Here is a 24,615-nt window from a genome sequence, read left to right on the forward strand (position 1 = left end):
CGAGACTTGAGGGTCTCGTTCAGCGCAGCGGCCTTCGGAGCGCTATTTGGCTCGACCCGGGATCGCTCGTGGTGAGGTGGACGCATCGACGAGGCCCGGCGAGTTGGGAAAGGCCGGGTAGGAGCCTCGAGGCGGCAAGGGAACGTGCGGCGGCCCGTTGCTTCATAGACGAGGGACGACGCTGTAGGTCAGTAATAAGAATCGTGGTGGGGGCATCGCGGTTGAGGTGGCAGCCGGCCATTGCGCTGTGAGAGGGGCGGCTGTTTTCTGCAAAAGCTTCAACATTAGCCCAGTGCAGGGGCGGGCAGTTGTGGCTCTTTTACAACCTGTGGACTTCAACTCCCAGAATTCCTGAGACAGCCAAGCTGTCTCAGGAATTCTGGGAGTTGAAGTCCACAGGTTGTAAAAGAGCCACAATTACCCACCGCTGGCCCAGTGCAATTGGGGAGGTGACTAGAGCAGTTCTTCGCAACCTTGGCTACTTAAAGATAGGTGGACTTCAACTCCCAGAATTTGCCAAGGTCGAAGAAAAAAAAAAGTGGAATACAACATGAACTATATTTATATCCTGGTTTTATGTGGGTTGAAGAAGGTAAGAGTCTTTCACAGAATAGCAGAGTTGGAGGGGACCTTGGAGGTCTTCTAGTCCGACCCCTCCTCAAGCAGGAGACCCCGTATCCTCCATCAAGTGGCTGTCCAGTCTCTTCTTAAAAGCCTCCAGTGATGGAGCACCCACAACTTCTGAAGGCAAGCTGTTCCACTGGTTAATTTTTCCCAGTGTCAGGAAATTTCTCCTTATTTCTAGGATGATTCTCTCCTTGTTTCATCCCATTGCTTTTTGTTCTGCCTTCAGGTGCTTTGGAAACCCTCTCCTCCTCTTTGCGGCAGCCCCTCAAATATTGGAACAGTTAGTCCTTTTTTTCTCTAGCCTGGCCAAACCCCAGTTCTTCGTATGTTTAACCTCCAGGCCCCTCATCATCTTTGTTGCTCTTCTCTGCACTCTTTCCAAAGTCTCAAGTTTTCTATAATGTGGTAACCAAAACTGGATACAGTATTCTAGATGTGATCTTACAAAGTCTTTATTAAGCAATACTAGTACTTCACATAATCTTGATTTCTATCCCTCTGTTAATGCAGCCTAGGATTGTGTTGGTTTTTGAGGCTGCTGTTGCACACTGCTGGCTCTTATTCAAGTGATTGTCCACTAGGACTCCAAGCTCCCTCTCACAGTTACTGCTATTGAACCAGGTTTCACCTAATCTGTATAGCAGGGCTGTTAAACTTGCGGCCCGCAGGTCAGATGTATCACACGCTGGCCTCGCCCACGCCTGGTTTAGTGAATGGGGAAAAAAAAAGTCCCGATACGTCACGTGACGCCACTGTGATGTGAGTTTGACACCCCTGCTGTATACTGTTAATTCCAATGGTAACTTCTTTCAATGCAAATTGAAAAATATTAATCGAGATAATTAAAACACCTGTATCTTTCACATCAGTACACCTATTGGCATCAGTGTGCAAATTTAATGTGACATTCCCATTACTGTTCATTTCGTGAAAGCAATTCATCTAATTTTCTTTTCTTTCAAGGAGCCCTTTAGATTCGGTATTGATAGAGATATAATGGTTCATTAAAAAAAACTTGAAAAAGTGAGCTTTTGATTTCTTCCCCCTTGCCTTTTTACTCTCTTGAAATCAGCGAAAATATCTGATTTGTTTTTATGTTGTTCCAGAATCTGGCAAAAACCTTGATTTTCCAAAAGATCTTTGGAGATTAGCTGTCGAGCCACAAATGCCTATATTATTCTAATACATTATTAGGGATTTGTATTATGATATTTTTAATTTCTGTAAATGATCTGGAACCTCTCCAAATTGAGGGCACAAATTACTTAAATGTAACATAAAAATTAATTCTGTTCTTTGCTAATGTAAGTAATACATTGACTTAGAATGTTTATACACTTAATATTTCAAATAGTTAACATTTCTTATTTCTTTTTACAGGCATGTTTCTGACTCGAGTACTGTTTCGAAACAGAATTCCTGGAAAACAATGGATTGGTAAACACAGACGGCCAAGATTCATTACTCCTGTAATGAAGGCAAATATGATTGGGAGACTTGAAATTGAAGCTGAAAATGAATATTGGCTAAGTTGTCCATATATGACAAAAGAGCAGGAGTATCGCCATGATGAAGAAAATGTATCTGCGTTAAGGCAACAAAGAATAGCTGAAGAGAGAGCAAAGTTTCCTGAACACAAGTATGTTTCAGAATATCTGAAACACCTTAATGTGACAAAGAGATGGGCAGATTCTTGATGTGTGTCCTTTGCCATTCTAACGGATTTTATGGATTCAATGCGCTAGCTTTTAGTGACAATGAAACAATGCATAAATAAATATATTCTTGTTTTCAATCAGCTATTAGCTTCATAAATACATAAGTTTTTCTACTAAATTATGTATGCTTTTTTTTCCTTTCAGAGTTTAGTGCTATTGTTATAAAAAGGATTTGAGGGTTGTTTTTTTTTTTAAATCTCTAAAAGCTGGCTTTGCCTCCTTTTATTTCCATTCCTCTATTCCCTAGAAAATAAAATCTCATAAACCATGTATCTACTTATATATTCAGAGGCAGAAACCACAAAGAACATTCTCATTTTATCCATTTTACAGTATATGGCAGTGGTTCTCAACCTGTGGTCTGCAATATTATCAGGGAGTCCGTGAAGGCTTCAAGAAATGTTATGATTTAAATCTTTAGGGTCTTTGGTCAAAAAACATATTTAAAGAGGACGTGGGGTGAAGAAAAGGTTGAGAATCACTGGTATAAAATCAACTTTCCGGATTGGAAGTATATTTTGATGTAGTATAGTCACCCGATTGAAAGAGTTATTAATGCATGGCTAAAGTAAGGCTAGATACTTGTCAGTGGTACGGGCTCAGTAAACATCTTATTTGGAAGACGCTAATTTAGGGTATGTTAAAGCCTAAAATATGCCCTTGAAATATTAGTAACAGAAAAGACACCAAATAATTTTAAAATTTTAATCATCAGTTAATGAGTGTTGTCCTAATTGAATTAAGAAGTGGAAAAGATTTGCTTTTAAAACTCCCCAGGCAGTGCATAAAAATGGCTGATGCATTTTTCATTTCAATAGAGGCTAAATGCATTTTAATGCCTTTTCTCTTTTTTATGTCCCTATTCATTTATGACAATGCAAAATAAATAACTGAAATCGAAATATAGCAGAAAGCCTGTTCCCAAGTTATTTATTTTCTTATGCATTCATTATGTCATAACACATTAATGCATCATCAATTTGGCAAAGAAGGGCTTGAAGATTATGCTTTTTAAAAACAGTTATAATTAAGACATGATCTGTACTTTGATATACAAAAGTCAAACATGATTGAAAATTAATTACACTGGTGGAAAATATACATGAAGATATTACAAGGTGCAGTTAAAAATAGGAAAATTTCAGGCAAATTGATCTCTCTTACATAGTTCATTTATAAAAGCCCATTTAAAAAGTCTTTATTAAATTATTAGTGGCAATATGCTTTTTCTGTGCATAGGAATACTATCTGCAACATAAAGAACAGATGCATCATTCACATGTATCCTCTAAGTATCCTCATACCATTTTAGATTTGAATACTTGCAAGCCTACTACTACAACAGAGAGATCTATAAGTAAAATATCTGCATACACCTTTGTCATAATAACAGTGCAATGTGTCTGATGTACCCACTGGTATATAACACAGGTTGTGGCAATTTTGGCCAAACAATGCCATTCTATTAATTTATACTGGGGGAAAACAAGACATAATGGATAGTGCTTCCGTAATTCCCTATAATGTGCAGTCTTGAGCCATATAGTTGTCATGTTAACAAAAATAAGTACAACTTCCGGTAAATATATTTAGGATTAAGGTAAAAGACCACTCCTTAAACTGCTTCCTGAAGCTTTCCTAGTGTAATTTAAGAATCCTGGGAGATACTAGGATTGCAATAGAATATAAGTTATTTGATAGTTTATTAGTTCTTTGGTACCAGGAAACAAAAATTGTTATCTCAAAATATGATCAAAGTATGAGCCATTTAATTGCTGTTCCATGTTCCAAAAGCCATCTTTAGTAATTTATTTTGTAAACATGGAGTCTCATGCTATTACAATTTTCAAGTATAATCTGGAAAATACACATTGGATTTTTAAGACTAACTGAAAACCTGCTTTTATAATACAGGTATATAAGATACATTTTTTGGTAGCTATGATCTAAATGAAATTGTATACAGTATTGTAAATAGTGTCATTTAATTGCTTGGACCTTGTCACTACATTAATAGAAAATTACAAAAATAACAATTGCTAGGACATTTCTCCAACACAGGATGCCAGAGATCTGTTTAATCAAGTGCTGTTTTAAGCCTTTTCTATTAATCAAAATTCCTTGGAATAAGAAATCATAATTACTAGAAAATACTTGTCTTATTTAAAACTGCAGCATAAAATCTAATTTATAATAGCAGCCAGTAAATCAAGTCTTAAGTCTCTAGAACTAAACATAAACAATAACTGGGAAGGGACTTCCTAAGGCAACCAAGAATCTATGCTTACAATATGCAAGCTATAATTCCCCAAAATGAATGTACATAAAAAATTTCTAATTATACCATTACACGTTCATTAGCAAAATGCTTTGATAAAGCACTTAAATAAAATCTATACATCTTCCAATACAATCGGCATGATATATCATACTCTTTGGTATAATTTCTTGAAATTAATAAGGTTTTCTACCTGTTAGTTACAGTTCAGTATTATAAACACTTTTCTTTCTGACCCAGCATATAGATCAGGGCTGTAAAACTCCTGGCCCATGGGCCTGGTGCATCCCATGCTGGCCACACCCACACCCAGTTCAGCGAAGGGGAAAAAAGTCCTGATACATCATGTGATGATGCTGGGATGGCGTAAGTTTGACACCCCTGATATAGATGATTTCACTAGTCACTGTTCGAATTTTTTTCAATGGCTTAATGATTGCAAAATAATTTAAACTACTAAATATTGCCAACATAGTTTTAAATTTACTCCTAATTATTACTAGACATAAATGCCAAACAAATAAGTACAAAGAGCTATTATTTCTATATATACTTTACTCAGAGAACCCTGTAATCCATTCATTTTTACTGATGCATTTGAATTTTAATTTATCTTTTAAGACTATTTTTGCTGTAGTCAAGTTATTGGTGTAATGGTATGTGACAATGACTTTGGGAGATGGGAAGAGCCACAGCCCGGGAAATGATTGGACAAGAGGCAGCTTAGCCTAAGGAAGCTATGTGGGTATGGCAAACATCTCAAGAAACCCTTCCTAGTTTCCTGGACCAAAAAGGCAACAGCAGAGACATATACTTTCAGAGCTGCAAGACTGATGTCAGCCTTACAAGATGGTCCAGAAAGGAAGCACACTCATGCGCTAAATATAAACCTCACAAGGATGACATCAGTCTTGCAAAACATCTCTCCCTTGTCATCTTTAAGGTCCAAGAAATCACAGAAGGTCCTTTCTGAGACGGCCACATCTACATTGCTTCCATGGCCTAAATTGCTGTTATCCAGGGGTGAAATGCTCCCGGTTTGGATCGGTTCAGCCGAACCAGTAGCGATGGCAACCGGTGGTTCGGAGAACTGGTAGCGATGGCGGTGTGAGGCTCTGCCCGTCCGCCCGGTTGTTACTTCCTGATTTTAGCCAGGAAGTAATCTGCTTTTTACCCTTTGCGTATGTACAGAAGGGTTTGCACATGCACAGAGGGTCCAAGCGCGCTCGTGACGCAGTGCATGGACTTCCGAATCGGTTGGGAAGGTAAGTAGATTTCACCCCTGCTGTTATCCAACTCTTCCCCTGGCTGTGGCTCTTCCCCGTCTCTCAAGATCCTTCCCACATATCATTACAATTAGTTTGCAATAACTGATCTTTCCTATGTACTAAATAATTTAAGAGATAATGTATTTGCCGTAACCTCTAGGTGTGGATTTGCAGAATTTGTACTGTGTTCTAACAGTCTGACTTCCTTTTATTTTATCCTCCCTATATCTAGCTGTACTAGATAGCACTAATTCATAGCACGGAACCACATTATCTGACCAAGAGGGTAATGAGACCTTGAGCCTAACTTGCACTGTAAAGATAGGATGCAGCATTGAGTCACAAGAACTGCACAATGTATTTTATTTCTTCTCGTTTTAGAAATTAATTTGGAAAAGCCACATTGATACATATATTTTGCATTTTATTTTACCTGTTGTTTACTCAAAATCAGTTTTTTAAAAATATATCACTTGCACAAATTTTGTTTTATGGATTGAAATAAGAAATGTAGAACTGTTGAGATACAACTGATGGTAATAGATTTAAAAGTATATATCAGGACAGGAACTCCTATACAACCACAGAGTGAGAGAAGAGATTATCCTCTTCAAAATCTTTCTCAACCTTAGCAACTTTAATACGGACACCAGCTCCCAGAATTGCAGGAGCTGAATTTCTAAATCTGCCAACATTGTTAAGGGTCATAATAATCAGAACATTGCTTGGAGGATTGGTGATTTGTGGTAAAGGAAATTCATGCATATAGTTCTTGTCAGTCAAGCATCCAGTGTCTTCCTATCCTCTAACACAGAGCTGTCAAACTCCCGGCCCATGGGTCGGATGTGTCATGTGCTGGCCACGCCCACGCCCGGTTTAGCGAAGGGGAAAAAAGTCCCAATATGTCACGTGATGACACTGTGACGATGTGAGTTTGACACTCCTGCTCTAACAGATTAATGTAAATATTTACCGTTGTACTGAAAGTATACATCAGTATTTATTGTTAAAGGATAGGATTAGATCCAAGATCAAAAAGAGATAGAAAAGACGGGGAATCCTGAACAATGAAAGCAGATGGCTGTGAACAAGGTCCCCTTTCCTCAGTTCCTTCCCTAGTTCACTCAATGTTCTTAGTGCAGAGAATTATGAAATCCAATCCCTCAATAACACTTTCATGCCAGCTTATTTTCTATTTAAAAAAAACAAGAACAGAAAGAAAAAGAAAGGAATGATTTCTGTTCATGGCTGAATAACCTGCAGACTTCAGAAAGAATATGTATATTGGGGATAGCAGGCAAAAAATGCTAACAAATAAAATTAGCAATTATTAAAGATTCTAAAACGGGAAGGGAGAACATCACTTTTCCATGTTTCCAAGAAATTAAAATATCAGATTTCTTACAAATACTGACCAAAATTGCTCAGGAAAATAATTTTCTCAATTAGCACTTCAAATTGCTAGAGAGCTGAGAAAGAAATCTTGCTTCTCTAATACTGTACAGTATTGTAACAACACTGTATTGCAACAACTCAAGCCTGAAAGAAAAGGACTTCGATTATCAGAGAAAGTTAGAAAGTCAGTTTTTGATTGGCTGCTTTACAACACTTTTACCATTACTACTGGTTAACTCATGATGGTTATGGGAGGGAAAAAAACAAAACAAAAGTACCAAATATCAGTAGTCCACCAGATGATGATTGAGCCACATATAACTATTGTAGAATGTTAATGGTGAAATGCTACAGTAAACTATATGACTACCCTTTCCTACCCCACTTTTCTTCCACAGAACTGTTACGAAAGTAATGATACCAGCATGGCATTGCTTCACACATGAAGTTTGCAGAATCAGTCACTACTACAGTGCAGCTGGAATGCATAGTTTCTGCACTTCTGAGTCTTGCGGACCCTTGCAGGGCATTTGAGAATTTGGCCCTTGTAATAGCTTATGTCCATGTTGCAAAAATGCACATCACGAATCTTAAGGCATCAGACTTTCTGCACCGGAAGTGCTTATAAGCATCCACTGGATACCATCAACAATCTCATTTTCCGTGTCTTGTTAACATGCTGGAACTGTTCCACTGATTTATTGGTGTCTTCCTTAAAAAAATAATATCCAAGCACAAATGTATTGTAGAAATCTATTTGGAAAACAAACTGTATAAGTATTGTATTGAATAAAGATAAGTAAAGGCAAGTAAAAGACACGGCTAATTCTGCACCGAAAATGGGTTTCTCTGCTATGAATTGCTGTATGTAAGAAAAGCTTTCCAGAAAAGATACTAAAACACATATGAAACCTGGGCTGCCACTTGCTTTGCTAAATCAGCTTTCTCTTGCCAAACTAGCTGTTAATTTACAAACTATTATTATTTTTATACCGAAGAGGCTTCTACTCTGTCAATGCTTTGCAAACCTTCCATCTTCTCTGGAGTTCTTTATCTGTTTTTTGGATTTAGCCTGCAACTTGATGAAATCTATCTACTGTTTTCGGAAAAAAATCCAACATGGGGTGTTTAGTATCAATACAGAAATTTGGATTTAAAGCAGCATTTGCCCTTATTTCATACACTTATGTTCATTTCTTTTGAAGAACAGAATTAAAAACTGCTAAATTTGGAAGCAGCTCAAATTAAATTAACGTTTAATATGCTAACCTTGTGGAATGAAGTGGTAAAAATAAGCTGACATTAAAAAATATGCAAAGTAAGAAAGAAAATATTTTATTATTAAGTGCTACTCAAGGTTAGCCTATGGTGTAGCCCATGTTTTCTTTCCTGTTTACATAAAAGATTTTGGAATCAAAGTCATATTGACTTTTCTGAGTATAGATTTTCTTACCATTTCTCCTTCTCTGAAAGAAATGGATACTGAGATAAGATCAGCTCTCCAATGAAACTATAATATGTTTTTTTACACCTGAAAAAGAAGAAGAGTCTGGTTTAGAGGTTTTAGACATCAGAAGCAAAGGAGGGCGCAATTACTACTTAGTTTAGAATAGAATGAGCTGGAAGGGACTTTGGAGGTCTTCTAGTCCAGCCCCCTGCTCAAGCAGGAGAACCTATACCATTTTAGATAAGTGACTGTCTAAATTCTCATTAAAAACATCCAGTGAGGGAGTGCTCACGATTTCTGGAGGCAAGCTGTTCCACTGGTTAATTGTGCTCACTGTTAGGAAGTTTCTTCTTAATTCCAGGTTGCTTCTCTCCTTGATTAGTTTCCAACCATTGTTTCTTGTCCTGCCCTCTGGTGCTTTGGAGAATAATTTGACCCCCCCCTTCTTTGTGGCAGCCCCTCAAACACTGCAATACTGCTATCATGTCACCCCCAATTCTTCTTTTCTTTAGACTTCTTCATGTTTTAGACTCCAGGCCTTTGATCATCTTAGTTGCTCTTCTCTGAACTTTTTCCAAAGTCTCTACATCCTTTTTGTAGTATGGTGACCAAAATTGGTTGCAGTATTCCAGGTGTGGTCTTATTAGAGTTTTATAAAGTGGTACTAGTACTTCACGTGATCTAGTTGTGTTTTGTTTGCCGATATTCACTGTCTCCTCTGCCAGGTGTTTTAATTATTTTAATAGTGATTATTTATAGTTTGAATAATGATTGTTTTTATGTATTTATTGTTTTAATTGTAGTATGTTGCTGAGAATCTTTTTATGAAATGGACGGCCATATAAATTTGATAGATCCTCTCCAGATATTTGTTTTCAATAGGAATTGTGAAATCCTTCCCCAAGATGGCTGCTGCCCAGTAGGAAGAGTTTTCTCACTTGCTGATGATCTGCTGTTTTTGTTGCCAAAGCTGGTTCTTTGGCAATGTTGGTCCTTGGATTTGAGTGGAGGAACTTACGAATAACCCAAGATGACTTTTGGATGGCTGTGGACCCACCTGGGAAGGGGGATCTTGAAAATTGCAGTTCCCTGTGGGAACAGCCAGAAAGTCATTGGTATTTTATCAAACTTTTCCTATCAGCAGACCGTTCTGGAAAGCAAGCCTGCTTAGTTTTTTAATCTTTAAAAGGTAATTGGTTAGCTGAATGCTGATTTATTTCAACCCCCTGATGGATTTTATCTGTTCTTTTTTGTTTTTTTCTTTTGATGTATTTGGCTGTTTTCATTAACTTCGGCTTTTCCATATGGAAACATGGCCCTTCTTTGGGTAGTGAAAGTGCTTTTACATTTTTATTGGACATTCACCACAAGGATTTTTTATTTTATCACTTTGCAAAAAGTTTATTTTTCTTAATCCTTTTTAATTTTGGATCAAAATATCCAGAAAACATTCTGTTCTTTTCTCTTTTTCCTGTTCTTCTCCGAAGAACTCTTACCTACCACACTGAATAACAATATATTGGATTACAGACAAGGAGAGGAGGGTGACACTCAAGAAAAGACTGCTTGGCAACATGCAACTCTTAGCTGAAAGCTTTTTTAAGAAGTTTGATGAACTCATAACGACTGTGGACAACATTCAGAGGCAAGTGTCTGTAAATAAATTAAACCCACAAAAAGAATGTGATTTCAAAGGAGTAGATTTGTTGGGAAAAAGTATGAACTCAGACTTAGAAATAATAGAGTTGACTCCATACACCTCCCTGAAGTTCAAGCCTGCACTTTTATATAACAGTAGAAAATAGTCTGGGTGAATAAGTTGTAAATTGGTCTTTTTAAAGTGGAATGAAGGAAGTTGGGGAATATATTTATCACATTTAACTAGGGACCAATTTCATCTGAACCTTTTTGGGAGAACAGACTGGCTTTGGAGATTGGACATATTGTATTTAAGCAGACAACACTTGGTAAGATATAGTATTAAGAAACAAACATGGATATTTGATCCAGGATCAATCAGGGTTAATTTTTGGAATGATTTGTGATAGTTAAGAAGCTGTGGTAATTTTTCTACGAATTGATTACCATAAAAATTCGTTAACAGAGGTTTTTGGAATTTTAATCTTGTCTTTTTTATTATTACTGTTCTTCCTGTTAAGTATTTTGTTATTAATACTGCATACAGACAATAGGTTAACAACTTGTAAATAGAATTCATAATTTAAAATTCTGTGGGGCTGTTTTGCAAGGGGTGGGAAACTAATATTGTTGTATTAATCAGCATTCAACTAGGGAGGACAATATGTGTATATGTGTTAGTCTTTTTTTAACGCACCTTTCTCCTTTAAAACTCTCTTCTTTGTTCTCTGTTTTTCTTTTTAATTTTTTTGGGGTCTTTTGTATTTTAACTTTTTTTTGAATAAAATAAAAATAGATTTAGAGAAAAAAAAAAAACAAATTGTGAAATCCTGCCCTGTAACAAGCTGCCATAATTATGCATACCTGATTTAACAGTTTCATCTTCTGAACTGACCTCCACCCACTGGTTATCACTGGCGAGCAACCGATTTTGAGATTCACTGAGTGGCCTAGTAGGAAATGGCTGACTAGTAGAAGAGCTGAAAAATAAAATTTCTGTTAGAGAGAATGGATTCCCACAAAAGTTCACTCTTGCAATTCTTCGTGAAATATGTTTAGAACTATACTCTGTTGCTTCTAATTATGTACTCCTATAGCCCAACAGTTCTGAGCTGCAAGCCTTGAATGATTTTAGATTTTTCTTTTTTAAGAGTTGCTGCCGTCATCTAATGGTTATTCAGATTTCCAACGCTCAGAATTGTAGCCCTAACTGCTGTATAACATTCATGTTTAGCCTAAAGAAAAATAACTCTAAATTTATGAGAAAACCCAAAAGCAAGATTAGATTTTTAAAAAAATGATCACAAATATTATACTCAGACACCTTGAACACTGTTGCTTTATTTTGCCAAGCAGGATTACTAACTTCTGTAAAAAGCAATCTTGGAAATAGTTCTTCCAACAAATAGCTAAAGTTGTTCAGAGGCTACCTATCAGGGATATTTTAATTTGGTTATTGATTGGACCAGTGGTGGGATTCAGCCAGTTCGCACCACTTCGGGAGAACCGGTTGTTAACTTTCTGAGCAGTTTGGCAAACTGGTTGTTAGAAGAAATCATTAGGGCAGAGAACCGGTTGTTAAATTACTTGAATCCCACCACTGGATTGGACTCAGTGGCTTAAATGCTACTTTCAGACTTTGAAAGAGACAGCTAGAAACTTTTTGTTTCTAATTTCTCCACTTGCACATCAAAAACAGGTGGCAAGAATCCAATCTAGGGCTCAGCAAACTTCACAGAACAACAACGAAATACAAAGTCAAAGGAAAAGTAGTCAAAAAGATTTTCTGCACATTTTCTGTTAAAACAATTTAACTTAGTAAGTTTCCAATACACATCTCCTATTTATTTATTCATTTGATCTGCCACAATCAGCAAGAAATTAATGTACAATTATAATAAAGATAAAAAATAAAGCTAAACAACAAAACCAAAAAAAAAAAAAAGGAATGCAAACAATAGAACAAAATTGATGTATCCCATATAGGGTCAGCCTAGTGTGTAATCCAGAAACGTGATCGGTTAGATTAATTCTACTTTATTGTAAGCAGCGATGGTATTCAGCTGGTTCGGATTGGTTCAGGTGAAGCAGTAGTAGCGACCTCCTATGCAGTCCTATTTAGACACGTTTTCTAAGCCGTGCGCATGCATGCAAGCCACGCACGTGAGCAAAGTTTACATTATCGGTGCGCGGTGAACCAGTGGTAAAATTATATGAAACCTACCTCTGATTGTAAGCTTACAAAAATAGGATCTTGCAAGTTTGAAAGTACAACACCTCCTTGCATTTACAACCCAAGAAACAAGGGAGTGTCCCTTCTAAGACATTTATCATACCCACATACCCACATGTGGGCTTAGCTGCCTCTTGTCTGACCATTCCTCTGGCTGTGGCTCTTCAGCCTGCCTCCCAAAGCCATTAAACATAGGCCCTTTGGCCTACTTCTGTTTTTAATATCTTGCAGATAGCCAGCAATTGGAAGTGAGCGTGGGTAGGTCACTTCTGATCCTTCGAAGGCTGTTCTGTAGCAGTGGCCCAGCCAATTATAAACAGCATCTGTAAACTTCAGCCCCCTGCATTCTGGGAAAGTGAAGGATCAACAGCAGTTTCTCTTTTTTACTGCTGAAATGGTGCCATTAGATTCAGGTAAAAGGTAATCCTATTTCCCCATGGTAGAGGCAGGGATAGAGAAGATTGGTTCCTGTTGGAGGAGATAGCTATATTGAAGCTCTCCTTGTTTTAGAGAACAGGTATAACTACGCAAGCTTTTCCTTCCATCTCAAAAGTCAAGATAAATCACAATTTTTGGGGGCTCCTTTTTACTTTTTTAAACCTACTTTTCCTTTCTTTTGCTTTTTAGATACCTTTTTGGGAACCTTTTGCATAGCCAAAAAAACAAAACAACAGTGATAGATTTCTCTGAGGACCTATGGCACACAAGGGCAAGAGGGGTTAAGCCACCAATGCATAACACTGAATAGCCTCAGTTCTCTTCCACAATTCCCCGAGGAGGTGTGATAAGTGCTACGGTTCTTGAATTGCTGGCCTCTCAATGGAATGATACTTTTCAAGCTTCTATAGTGACTTCCTCAGGTCATATTCCATCTTAAAGCTCTAGCTACTTTTCATTACCCAGTCACGAACACCCAGTCGGGCTGCAGCTTTGAAGATCTTCACCTACAACCAAACACCCCCATTTTCACCATTCACACATATGTTGATGTGACAATCCTTTTACAGATGGGTCAGGAAAAAAAGGAAGTTTTCATTATCAGTTTCCACTGCCCAAGCCCTGGCCTTCTTAGAGGCAGATCGTTGACAGGGGTGACAATCAAGTATCGTCCACAGATAAGGACCAGCCCTCTCCTCAGCCTTAGCATCAGGCAGCAATGATCCTCTCTCAATATATTCACATGACAAAAGATTTATAAAACAAACCTCTCTTATTACAACCAGCAATTTAAAGCCTTGTTTGGAATACTTGATTTGGAATATGGTATTCTCAATACTAGTAACATCTGACAAATATCAAGTAGATTATATTGGGAAGAAGGAATAACTTTGAGAAGCAGGAGGAACAACTGCAACAAAGGCAATGGTCAAATGACATATATCTGAGTTTGGAGCAAAAATGTAGATTGAGAAAGACCCTCCCTAGTTCTCACTAAGATAAAAGGAAAGGGGGAGGGAGTATAGTCAGACTTGCATGATTCTGTTATGGTAATTTTACAATAGAAATACTGTAGTATTAATATTTATTACTTTGGTTTCCTAGTCTTGTCTACCTTAAAAGGGTGATAACCACACATTGTTTGCCAAAAAAGAATTCTGCACAATCTAATCAGACATCATCAGTCTGCACCTAGACTTGAACTTCATGACTCATATGAATTCAGTTTGGCATTGATGCCAGGCAGCAATCTTGTCCTTTTTTTCTGCCCTATCCCAGACTCTAAATTAAAGAAGAAATGGTCCAAACTGGATGTTAGAAAACAGCTCAAGAGGAAGAAGAGATTTCAATCTCTTCGTTTCCCTAGACAGCCCAACTGGCCTGCAAAGCTTCCTTTAGCACCTCTCTTCAATCAGAATAAGCTTGAAGTAAGGTACTTCCTTATAGTGGAAGCTGAGCACTTAGCCTGTCCAGGCATTGTCAGAAAAAAGGCAGAGGTATTTATAGAGTGGGCCATCAATATCTTCAACCTGTATAGAACCTAACATGTCCATCCCGTATTCTTATCAACTCTGGTTTTGTTTCTATGACCAGTCTTACTGGTGTGTCAATTAGAAACTGGAAGAGAGTGGTTTCCCTCCACAGAAACCCACACCAGAATCCTTATTAGCTCTGTGTCTGAAGAGAGTGGGATTCCCAAATCAGCATTTTTCTCTCTGCTCTAAAATAAGAAACTTCACAATCAGTCCATTATACTGTTTCAGACAAAGGGATGATGATAGGCAAGCAAATTGAGAGTTCCATGCCAGGCTTCTTCATATGTGTTGCACTATGCATTCATTCTCTCATACACTCTCATTGCAATTAGGTTTAAAACCATTTGGGAAATGAATTCTTGTCTCTGATTAACTGCTGATGAGTTAAAAGTGGTCCACTGTGTGTGGGAACGTGCAACAGCAGACTTCTGTGCACCTATGTAGAAAGCATTGCTCACACCTTTTAACAGTTTCATTTTGGCTTGAGACAGCAAGCTGCTCGGGATCCATAATCACCAGGCGTGTTGGAAAGTTGCAACCATCTCCTAAACTGCACAGACAAAACAGAACAAATATTTCATTACCTTGCTGAATACACACAAGAGAAACATCTATACAACTTTTTAAACATCACATTAAGTGGAAGAGTGGTACAAAGACCAGGAACATAACATATTCAGCATCAAGTATTGTACCTGTTGCAAGAAAGAGCTTATTGTAGCTTCATGTAGCTTTTAGAGAACATTAACAATTATTTGACATTAATAATTTGTCTGCAAATGTCAAACGGTTGTCATCTAAAAAAATAGAACATTCATAAGCTGCTTTTCAGATCAGGAATGTCTGAACAGTATGTTCTTGCAATCTTTATCAGTACATTCCTGGTTTAGTCTATGTAATTCCAGAGTACACTGTATACTCTTGCTTAACTTTCTGGATCAAACAATTATGAACTCTTTACAATTTTTTAATAAAGGCTTTTAGATATTGCTGAAGAAATTATTCATGAAGGCAATATGGTCACTAGGAGTTGAAAATTACTTGATGGCGCATTGTCAATCAAAAGAAATTGTAACTGGCTAATTGGACTGCTGACTTCATCAAGTACTATAGCAGTGATGGCGAACCTTCTTTTCCTCGGGTGCTGAAAGCACGTGGTATAAGATGAATATCATTTAAAGATTTATAGACTTCTGAACTCTATACCCAAAATTTAGAATTCATAACTAAAATACATAAACGACAATACCTCGTAAAAATAGGGAGCAGCCAGTATTTCTTTTCATCTCCAAAAACCTCTCTTAGGTTTTTTTGACATCCAAGAGAGAACCCATTTTTGTCAGGCCCATTTCGAAACATTGGTGCCCGGAAAGCTTCTATATCACACATAAAGAAAGGAAACAAATTAATCAATTTAGGACAGTGAGAAAGTCTTCCATAGTGGAATATTAAGAATAACACAAGATTGAGTCATCTCTCATGAAAATATTGTCACTTGCAACATGTTACATGTCTTAAACTACATTGCAGAAAAAACTGTTTCAGATACAAATCTACAACAATTTTTTTTCGTTTGATCAGACCATTATAAAAACTAAAAAAAAAAAAAAAAAAAAAAAAAACACCAAGAGAAAAAACTAATACTTTAGAATGCTATCACATTTGTTTAGCTAAACAGGATTGTAAAATTTATTTCGGTCAGCAATTAAAAAACACAATTTTCCTTCCAAGCCCTTTGCAATTATTAATATTACTTTCTTCAAACAGAATAAGCTACTTTGCTGTAATTTCCATTTTGTGTAATCTAAAAGCATGGTTTTAGATGGTTAAGTTCAGAATATATAGAAATCCTTATTTATTTCCTTTTAAACAGTCAATGGGTGTGCAGTCTATAACAAAGTGATTGTGACCTGGCATCAATAGGGAGATATTTTCTTTCCATCTTCCCTAAAGTTTCTGTAGTTAGAAATAACTCCTATCATAATGATTCCCGTTTCCTTTATTCATTTTCTTAGCAATGTTAAGTTTAGTTTGATAAGAAAAGAAACAGGAATCTGACTTTTGCTGAGACAAGATTGTAAGTCTAAAGACACTTTAGAGGTGTCTTTACATAAGGACACAATGAGACAAGCAATCTAGAACTAAGGAGAAATTTCCTGACAGTTAGAGCAATTAATCAGTGGAACAACTTGCCTCCAGAAGTTGTAAATGCTCCAACACTGGAAGTTTTTAAGAACAGATTGGATAACCATTTGTCTGAAATGGTATAGGTTTCCTGCTTAAGCAGGGGGTTGGACTAGAAGACCTTCAAGGTCCCTTCTAACTCTTCTATTCTGTTCTGTTCTGTTCTGTTCTGTTCTGTTCTGTTCTATTCTATTCTACTCTATTCTATTCTCTTGGGCCTAATAATATGCAAATATGATCAGATATTACATTTACAGGGTAATCTTGGGTCAGATACAACTTTGAACATAGACACAGCTCACAGAGTTATGAGAATGAGATGGAGAACCTGGAGCTGCTTGGTCAATGGATGGGGTAGGAACTAAAGAATAACAGAAATAATAATAGTAATAGTAATAGTAATAGTAATAATAGTAATAATAATAATAATAATAATAATAATAATAATAATGATGATGATGATGATAATGATAATCATCCCTGTAATTTACTAACCAATTGTTGATCTGTTTTTACCAACTAGCCAGCAGTGGTAACTAAACAATGACAGTATGCTGATGAAGAACATGGCAGCCACAAAGAAAAGGAAAAGGACATGGAATTTTGCCCGGGTATCTGGTAGTTCGTTCTGAAAAGAAAAAGAAAAGAACTGTATTAATGCATTTTCATCCATTTTCTGATCAAATGCTATTTTCTTAGAACTATTTTATTCTGAATTAAAATAAGTAACATGGATTCATGTACAGCAGCTAACACTTAAGATGTGAATTTGACAGCACACAGTGTATTTCTTTGTGGTCATAACTTTCACAACTAATAGATAAAATTCACAGAACTGGAAAGGTTAACAACTGACTGCCCGCCAGTCAGGTCAGGAGGAAAACAAATATTGTTCAAATTCATCTTCTTAAATTGGACATTAAGGAAGGATAGAAGAGCTAACAAATTGGCAAGATGGACTAACTAATGATTAGCAAAGGAATAGTTGTTGCGCTGGATGAAGTAAGAAAGATTTAAGCAATGTTTTTGTTAAGGAAGAAAAGAATGATAAAAAAATTAGATTTGTAAATGATGCATTTAAAAAATTTAAGGAAACTTCTTGAAAATATAAGATTTTAACGTAGGAATCCTTCGACTCCTCGGAAGACTTTTCAGGATTTCCTCCGCTAAGGGAAAAAGTAACTCTATCTATAGAAGAGAAGGCTGAATTTCAGACTGTATTTGCAACCAATAGGTATGGAAACCTCTGCAGTTGACATTTAGCAGGAGCAGAGATCCGAGAGAAGAGGCAACCTAATACAACACTTAAATGTGCAGAACCCATGGTATTTCCAATCCCCAACACACTGCAAACCATGTCCATTTCAGCTGATGTTGATTAATGCCTTCTCTTGAAATCAATTGAAAGATTAATTTGGTGTTAAGAAAAGGGCTGTGTATTAGGTGCAGACAAGCAATAACACTGCAGCATTTTTCTCCCTTCTCCCAGTATAATCTTGAGACAGAATCAGAGGATTGATCCATAAAGTTAATTAACTCAAAGAAGGAAGTACTCCACTTTGGTTTTCTTTTAACTGAAACGTGTGCGTGTGATAATAATTTTTATTTACTGTCTTACTACTATTTTTTTTAAAATATGCCAACGTTATGTTCTTGGGTGATATGGATAAGACACTTTAAGGGATACACAAATGTTTAAAATCCAAAATTGTATATTTTTGATGATCTATGAGGGAAGTAAGCCAACTTTTTCCACTTTCAGTCTACACAAGAATAACAGTTACTAAAAGAAGGAGCCCACAAAGCACAAAGGAAGGGGAACAAAAGGCTACTGGTTTTTTGGGGCTGCTGCTCTTCTTCCCCAAAATAAAGTGACTTCAGAAAGCATGAGTCTAGTTTTGTTCAGTGAAGACTCTTTTGGCAGTGAACAAAGAGCTCAAGGATCTGATATTGATAGTTCAGGAAGGACATAATCTAGTCTGGGAGAATAAGACCAAATTTCTAACAGGTTTTCCTCACCATGTAGGTACTTGTAGGCAAAGTTCAAGGGAGGAAGACCTTCCTTTATTCTCTTTATAATGATTATTTTTGTGTGTGTTCAGGGAGAAATGGGAAGAGAATCAAACTGCAGGTGTGAGGAATACACCTTGAGATCCTGAGATGGTATGGACTCTGGATCACATCCTCTGAACACCAGTGGCCTAGCCAGAATCTTGTTGCAGAATCTTGCAGAGGCTTGTTGCAAAAATTTTAAGGGTTTAAATCAGGCCTGTCAAGCTGGCGGCCTGTGGGCCGGATGCGTCATGCGCAGGCCACGCCTACCGCAGCTCCACAAAGGCAAAAAACATCGCGATATGTCATGATATATTACATGACACGATCGAGTTTGACACCTGAGGTTTAAACTATTTAAACAAGATTATACCTCATGCATTTCAAAACATTTGTATCGTAACAGAGTACACTGTACGCAGGAGAAAGAAAAAGATAATTCTTTATATATTTTAAAGATATTTTCCATATACTGAAGATTCATGTGTTGAGAAAAAAGTTTAGTGTTTTATTAATGTAGCACAATTTCTATGTGCTCAAATTGCTAAATACCTTATTAAACAATTAATAGTTTCATTTTAAGAATTCAATAGCATATTCCTTTTAAACAATGACAATACAACGGGGAACTGAAATTGCTTCTTTATTAATAAAATATAGATAACATTAACATCCATTTAATTTTCTGTCAGTATATGTTACACTTCAGAGCACCAATTTCTCCCTCAGGCATTAAATAAAACGCATATTGCTATTTATAAAGAACTAGAAATATTGTATAATAGTATTGTAACCCGCTATCAGAAATAAAGGTACAAAATAACATACTAGCAGAGACTACTGCTTAAATTGCATTTTACCTTTGGACAATTCTCAGCAGATTTCCTGCGGCAAAGCTTTGTGCAAATAAAGACAATTTATTAAAAGGCTATAACCCCTTAAGACTAGTGTTCAGAAACAAGTAAAAATGCTGTTAGAAAACTGATGGTCTTTGCGTGCACAAGGTGTAAAGCGTGCAGTATTCAATGTCAAGAGGCCAATAGTTTACATTACATGAATAAGTGAAGATGAACTTGTGTTTGCATAATGATAAAGGAGTCACTGATTTTAATGGTGTACATTCAAGGCACACCATTAAAATTAAGAGATCTATTCATTGCTCTCTCTAATTTTCATTATCGGAAGCCCAACTTGGAATCATCTCTACAATAGAAATCAACTAAGTAAATTACTGGTAATTTCTGTCTACATTCATCATAATTTGAACTAAAATTTGTTACCCAATTATGAACCAAAGCATTTTGACACTATGATTTATTATTTGATTTCTCTGACCCCTTAATCTAAATGGTCCCTGCACTTCTTCATCTCCTGAAGAATATTTAGGAAAAGTATTAACACATACAAAAGACACACACTCTGTCCAGTTTCTCCACCTTGTAATCTTAATTGTCAACTCCAGTTGAAAACAGTTCTGCAAATTCCTTCCTGTTTATATGATAAACATGTACAACAAAATACATGTACACATGGCAACCTTTTTAAATATGTGCATATTAGCTGGAAGTAATATTCCAACAAAAAGCCATGTTAAAAAAAATTAACGTGAATAGGCATGAACATGCAGAAGACTAACAGAGTGCATCCAAAAACAACAACTAGCAATCAGAAGACATGATGAAAACACTTATTCTCACAACATGGATAGACTCAACCATAGTTTCAACTGGGGAAAATGTGGGCATCCTAGACCATGATGCAAGGGAATGCCTCAAAGCTTGACATTCAGACGAATTAGCCATAAACTGATACATAGAGATAAATCACATTTACACATCATTCAAAAAAGTCCATAAAACATTAAGGAAATAACAACAACAACAACAAGAGTACATCATCTTCAGCAGCCAATACCCAGAATAAGCAAGGATTAACATCAGACAAAAAAAAAAAAAGCAAACCAAAAACAATATCCTAATCAAAGAACTACCAAAAAGAAAACCATATCCCCACCAACACTGGTAGGACAAGCTACTATATATAAACAGAGAGCAAACCCAATTAACTCCCTGCTAGCATTAATGATGTTACCTATTCAGGTAATTAAATATCTGCAAGCAAACGATCAAACTCAGAGACTACTAAGACTTCACAATAACATGAATTAATAATTGAGTAAGTTATATTGAAATGCTAAAATGTACCCTATTGACAAACAGAGAATTAGGAATATTTTTGGAAGAAGAACAAATCATGGAAACAAGTCTCTCTCTCTCACACATATATATACACACACAACCTCCTAGGGATTATTCACAAACTCACTTTAGAAAATGAACTGAGTCGCTCTAAAAGGAAGATGGAGGGTCTCTAAATATGGTAAATAAATTGGATTTCCTATACAGATTTATGCAAGCAAACATACATTCTCTCTCTCTCTCTCATTCCCCATCTCAATCTTTTCTCCTTCTGAAGAAATAGAAAAAAGGGATTATAATGATATAATTACATTGGGAGGGAACAAAAAAGTAGCAAAACTCGATGAAGATTAGGCAAAGAGAAGAACTCTTGTTTAAGCGTCACAAAAGAGTTAAAATTCTGTTCTGCAAAGAGACTTCAGACAACAACCATGGTTCAGAATAATCTTCAAAGGCATTAGTGCTTTGCCACAATCTACCACAAGGCTGTTTTAGGCCCAGTACTCTTCAACATCTTCATCAATGACTTGGACAAGGGGATAGATGGGGAACTCATCAAATTTGCAGATGACACCAAGCTGGCAGGAACAGCCAATACTCCAGTAGATAGGCTTAAGATACAGAAGAAACTTGACAAACTGGAACATTGGGCCTATCTAACAAAATGAAATTCAATGGAGAAAAAAGTAAGAAAAACAAAATGCACAGGTACAGTATATATGGTACCTTGCTCAATAGTAGTAACTGTGAGAGGGATCTTGGAGTCCTAGTGGACAACCATTTATATATGAGCCAGCAATGTGCAGCAGCTGCCAAAAAAGCCAACACAGTTCTAGGCTGCATAAACAAAGGGATAGAATCAAGATCACGTGAAATGTTAATACCACTTTATAATGCCTTGGTAAGGCCACCCTTGGAATACTGCATCCAGTTTTGGTCGCCACAATGTAAAAAAGATGTTGAGACTCTAGAAAGAGTGCAGAGAAGAGCAACAAAGATGATTAGGGGACTGGAGGCTAAAACATATGAAGAACGGTTGCAAGAATTGGGTATGTCTAGTTTAATAAAAAGAAGGACTAGGGGAGACATGATAGCAGTGTTCCAATATCTCAGGGGCTGCCACAAAGAAGAGGGAGTCAAGCTGTTCTCCAAAGCACCTGAGGACAGGACAAGAAGCAATGGGTGGAAACAAATCAAGGAGAGAAGCAACTTAGAACTAGGGAGAAATTTCCTGACAGCTAGAACAATTAATCAGTTGAACAACTTGCCTCCAGAAGTTGTGAATGCTCCAACACTGGAAGTTTTAAAGACGAGATTGGATAACCATTAGTCTGAAGTGGTGTAGGGTTTCCTGCCTAAGGAGGGGGTTGGACTAGAAGGCCTTCAAAGTCCCTTCCAACTCTGTTATTCTAAATTCTGACCTCTGCAGCCATTTTAACTTCTTGGTTATTCCTTTATTTTCAACTGTTTTTATATATTTTTCAATGAATAGCCAGACACTTCTCTAGGGACATCAGCTGATTAATAAATTGGAAACTTTTGAGCTTTATTGCTGAGGTTTTGCATACTTATTCCAATGAGGCTAAGCCTGTGCATGATGCTCCAGGTGGCTTAAGTGCTGTCTTCTACGGTTTTCCCTTGATGGTTAAGTATGCAATGAAGGGACAGGAACTATCAGAAAAAGTTGTCCCCTGAATCAAATAATACCCCTATTCACTGGTAATTAATCTTTTTTTTTTTAAAAAAACAAACACCTCCAGGTAATAAGGTAATACTTAAATTAAATTAAAATATTTGATACTTAATGTGAAATGTTAAGGAAATATGACAATCAATTTTGCTCAAAATTAATGCTACATAAAAAAAAAAATCCCTTAGTCCATCTATGGCTCTATTCCAGATTCTGCTCAAATCATTGGGCCAGTTGCCTTGGACTAATGAAAGCAGGCAATCCAAGTACATCAGGATATCTATAGATTTTTTTTCATCCTATTTTCCACAACAATTCATATTTTTTAGCCATAGTTTTGGCAAAATTAAGTAACCTGAAATGTTCCTATTTGGCAAACAGAGGGAATTAGGGATCTGTTGAAGTACAAATCATGGAAGGAAGTTACACACACACACACACGTAACCACCAAGGTATTATGCAAAACACACGCATACACACCTAGCATGGGGGTTATGCAAAACACCCTACAGAATAATAAGTACCAAAGCTGACTAAAATATTGATATGACTTACCTATTAAATAAATTTCATAAACAAACAAACAAACAAACAATGCTAGACTATGGTTTACTATGCTTTTCTCACTAAGACACAAAATAATAACATATCATGGTAAACAATAATATGTCGTTATGGATCACAATGCTAGTTGCATGCAACCCAGTAAAAACAAACCATTTTATAACAAACAAAAGGAAGAAAGGAAGGAAGGAAGGAAGGAAGGAAGGAAGGAAGGAAGGAAGGAAGGAAGGAAGGAAGGAAGGAAGGAAGGAAGGAAGGAAGGAAGAAAGATCCTTGTTCCCTAGATATTTAGTAATAACAGAATAAGTGCAGTGTCAGAGACAGAAAGCTCGAGTGGAAAATGTAGCCTCCAGGATGTCGGCTGGTTAAATCAGAAATCTCAGCTTCAACTAACTTCTCTCTCAATAGGGACATACATATTATGCCTTAATAAGCCAAAGTATTGATATGCTAAGATTATTTTAGCACATTTCACCTTTTATTTCAGTGAGCCATGCTGCAATATCCAGGAAGGTTTGGTTAACTACAGTTTTCCATTACATGCAAATTGGGGAATTACTGTTTCAAAGTTTGGAATGCATCAAGATATTAAAAGAAATTCAAATCAAATTTCAAAATCAAACATTTCAAATTTCATTAAGAATCCTATTGTCTTGCAATTTCTCAGCTGTGACTCAATACAAAGTCTTCATTACTTAATGTGCGTGTACATTAATGTGTACATTAATGTGCACATGCCAAGAAGAGAAAAGGAACTGCATGAATTGTACCAGTTAGTCTACAAATATCTGTATTTGCCTGACTCATGAAGAGATAACACAGGTGTGTGCAGGTTAACAATAAATAACCCCTCATGATTAGGTTTACCCTGAGTAAAAATAAAAATAAAAATTGAATGCAAAAATGCATGTACAAGTTATTTTTACTATAAAAATGTTTCATTTTGTGCTTACTTACTGTATAAATTATTCACATTCAAGTAACATCCTTCACAGTCTATGAATGTTAGCCAATTCTTTTCCAAAACCATAATGCTGCTATTCCAAAGGTTTAAAGCAATATTAAAAATGATCTGACTTATGGAGCCAGGTCATGCTATTCAATCAGAATGAAGATTAAAAATCAGGTTTATTTTGAAATTAGAAGAGGGCAATGTTGATATGAATGTCATACATATATAATGTGCTTTCTTAAAACATGCATGAAAAGCCAACATAAAAGATACAATCCACAAGACAGCAAATTCGGCTGCAGCGAACCATGTATTATATATAAAATTTAATTATTTAGTAATTTACTACTTCACTTCAAATTGATGACAGTTAGGTATACTATGAAGCATGAAAACA

General features: G+C 36.5%; 2 protein-coding genes across 3 annotated transcripts in view; one reads left to right on the plus strand and one right to left on the minus strand.

Moving 5' to 3' along the window:
- The first annotated feature begins 5 nt into the window (after window positions 1-5).
- MRPL57 (mitochondrial ribosomal protein L57) lies at window positions 6-2,425 on the plus strand. Its single transcript, XM_034410207.3, has 2 exons — window positions 6-187; window positions 2,008-2,425. The coding sequence occupies exon 2, from the start codon at window positions 2,010-2,012 to the stop codon at window positions 2,322-2,324; it is 315 nt and encodes a 104-aa protein (XP_034266098.1). The 5' UTR covers window positions 6-187; window positions 2,008-2,009; the 3' UTR covers window positions 2,325-2,425.
- Window positions 2,426-3,249: 824 nt separating this feature from the next.
- ZDHHC20 (zDHHC palmitoyltransferase 20) overlaps window positions 3,250-24,615 on the minus strand; it is a 56,446-nt gene continuing 35,080 nt past the window's right edge. Inside the window, exons 8-14 of one of the 2 annotated variants that reach the window (XM_034410175.3) lie at window positions 19,674-19,709; window positions 17,257-17,389; window positions 15,827-15,953; window positions 15,038-15,127; window positions 11,236-11,351; window positions 8,740-8,817; window positions 3,250-8,039 (exon numbers count right to left, since the gene is read on the minus strand). In XM_034410175.3, the coding sequence (XP_034266066.2) occupies window positions 8,780-8,817; window positions 11,236-11,351; window positions 15,038-15,127; window positions 15,827-15,953; window positions 17,257-17,389; window positions 19,674-19,709 (540 nt within the window). In that variant the 3' untranslated portion in view covers window positions 3,250-8,039; window positions 8,740-8,779. The remainder of the gene's footprint in view (window positions 8,040-8,739; window positions 8,818-11,235; window positions 11,352-15,037; window positions 15,128-15,826; window positions 15,954-17,256; window positions 17,390-19,673; window positions 19,710-24,615) is intronic. The other variant, XM_034410184.3, reaches the window with a different exon arrangement.

The sequence above is a fragment of the Pantherophis guttatus genome, chromosome 5 (assembly GCF_059756535.1).
Source record: "Pantherophis guttatus breed Tessera chromosome 5, ASM5975653v1, whole genome shotgun sequence".
NCBI classification, from domain to species: Eukaryota; Metazoa; Chordata; class Lepidosauria; order Squamata; family Colubridae; genus Pantherophis; species Pantherophis guttatus.

Excerpts from the sequence above, each read along its gene's own strand:
- MRPL57 (XM_034410207.3), top strand. The coding sequence starts at position 2,010 with ATGTTTCTGACTCGAGTACTGTTTCGAAACAGAATTCCTGGAAAACAA.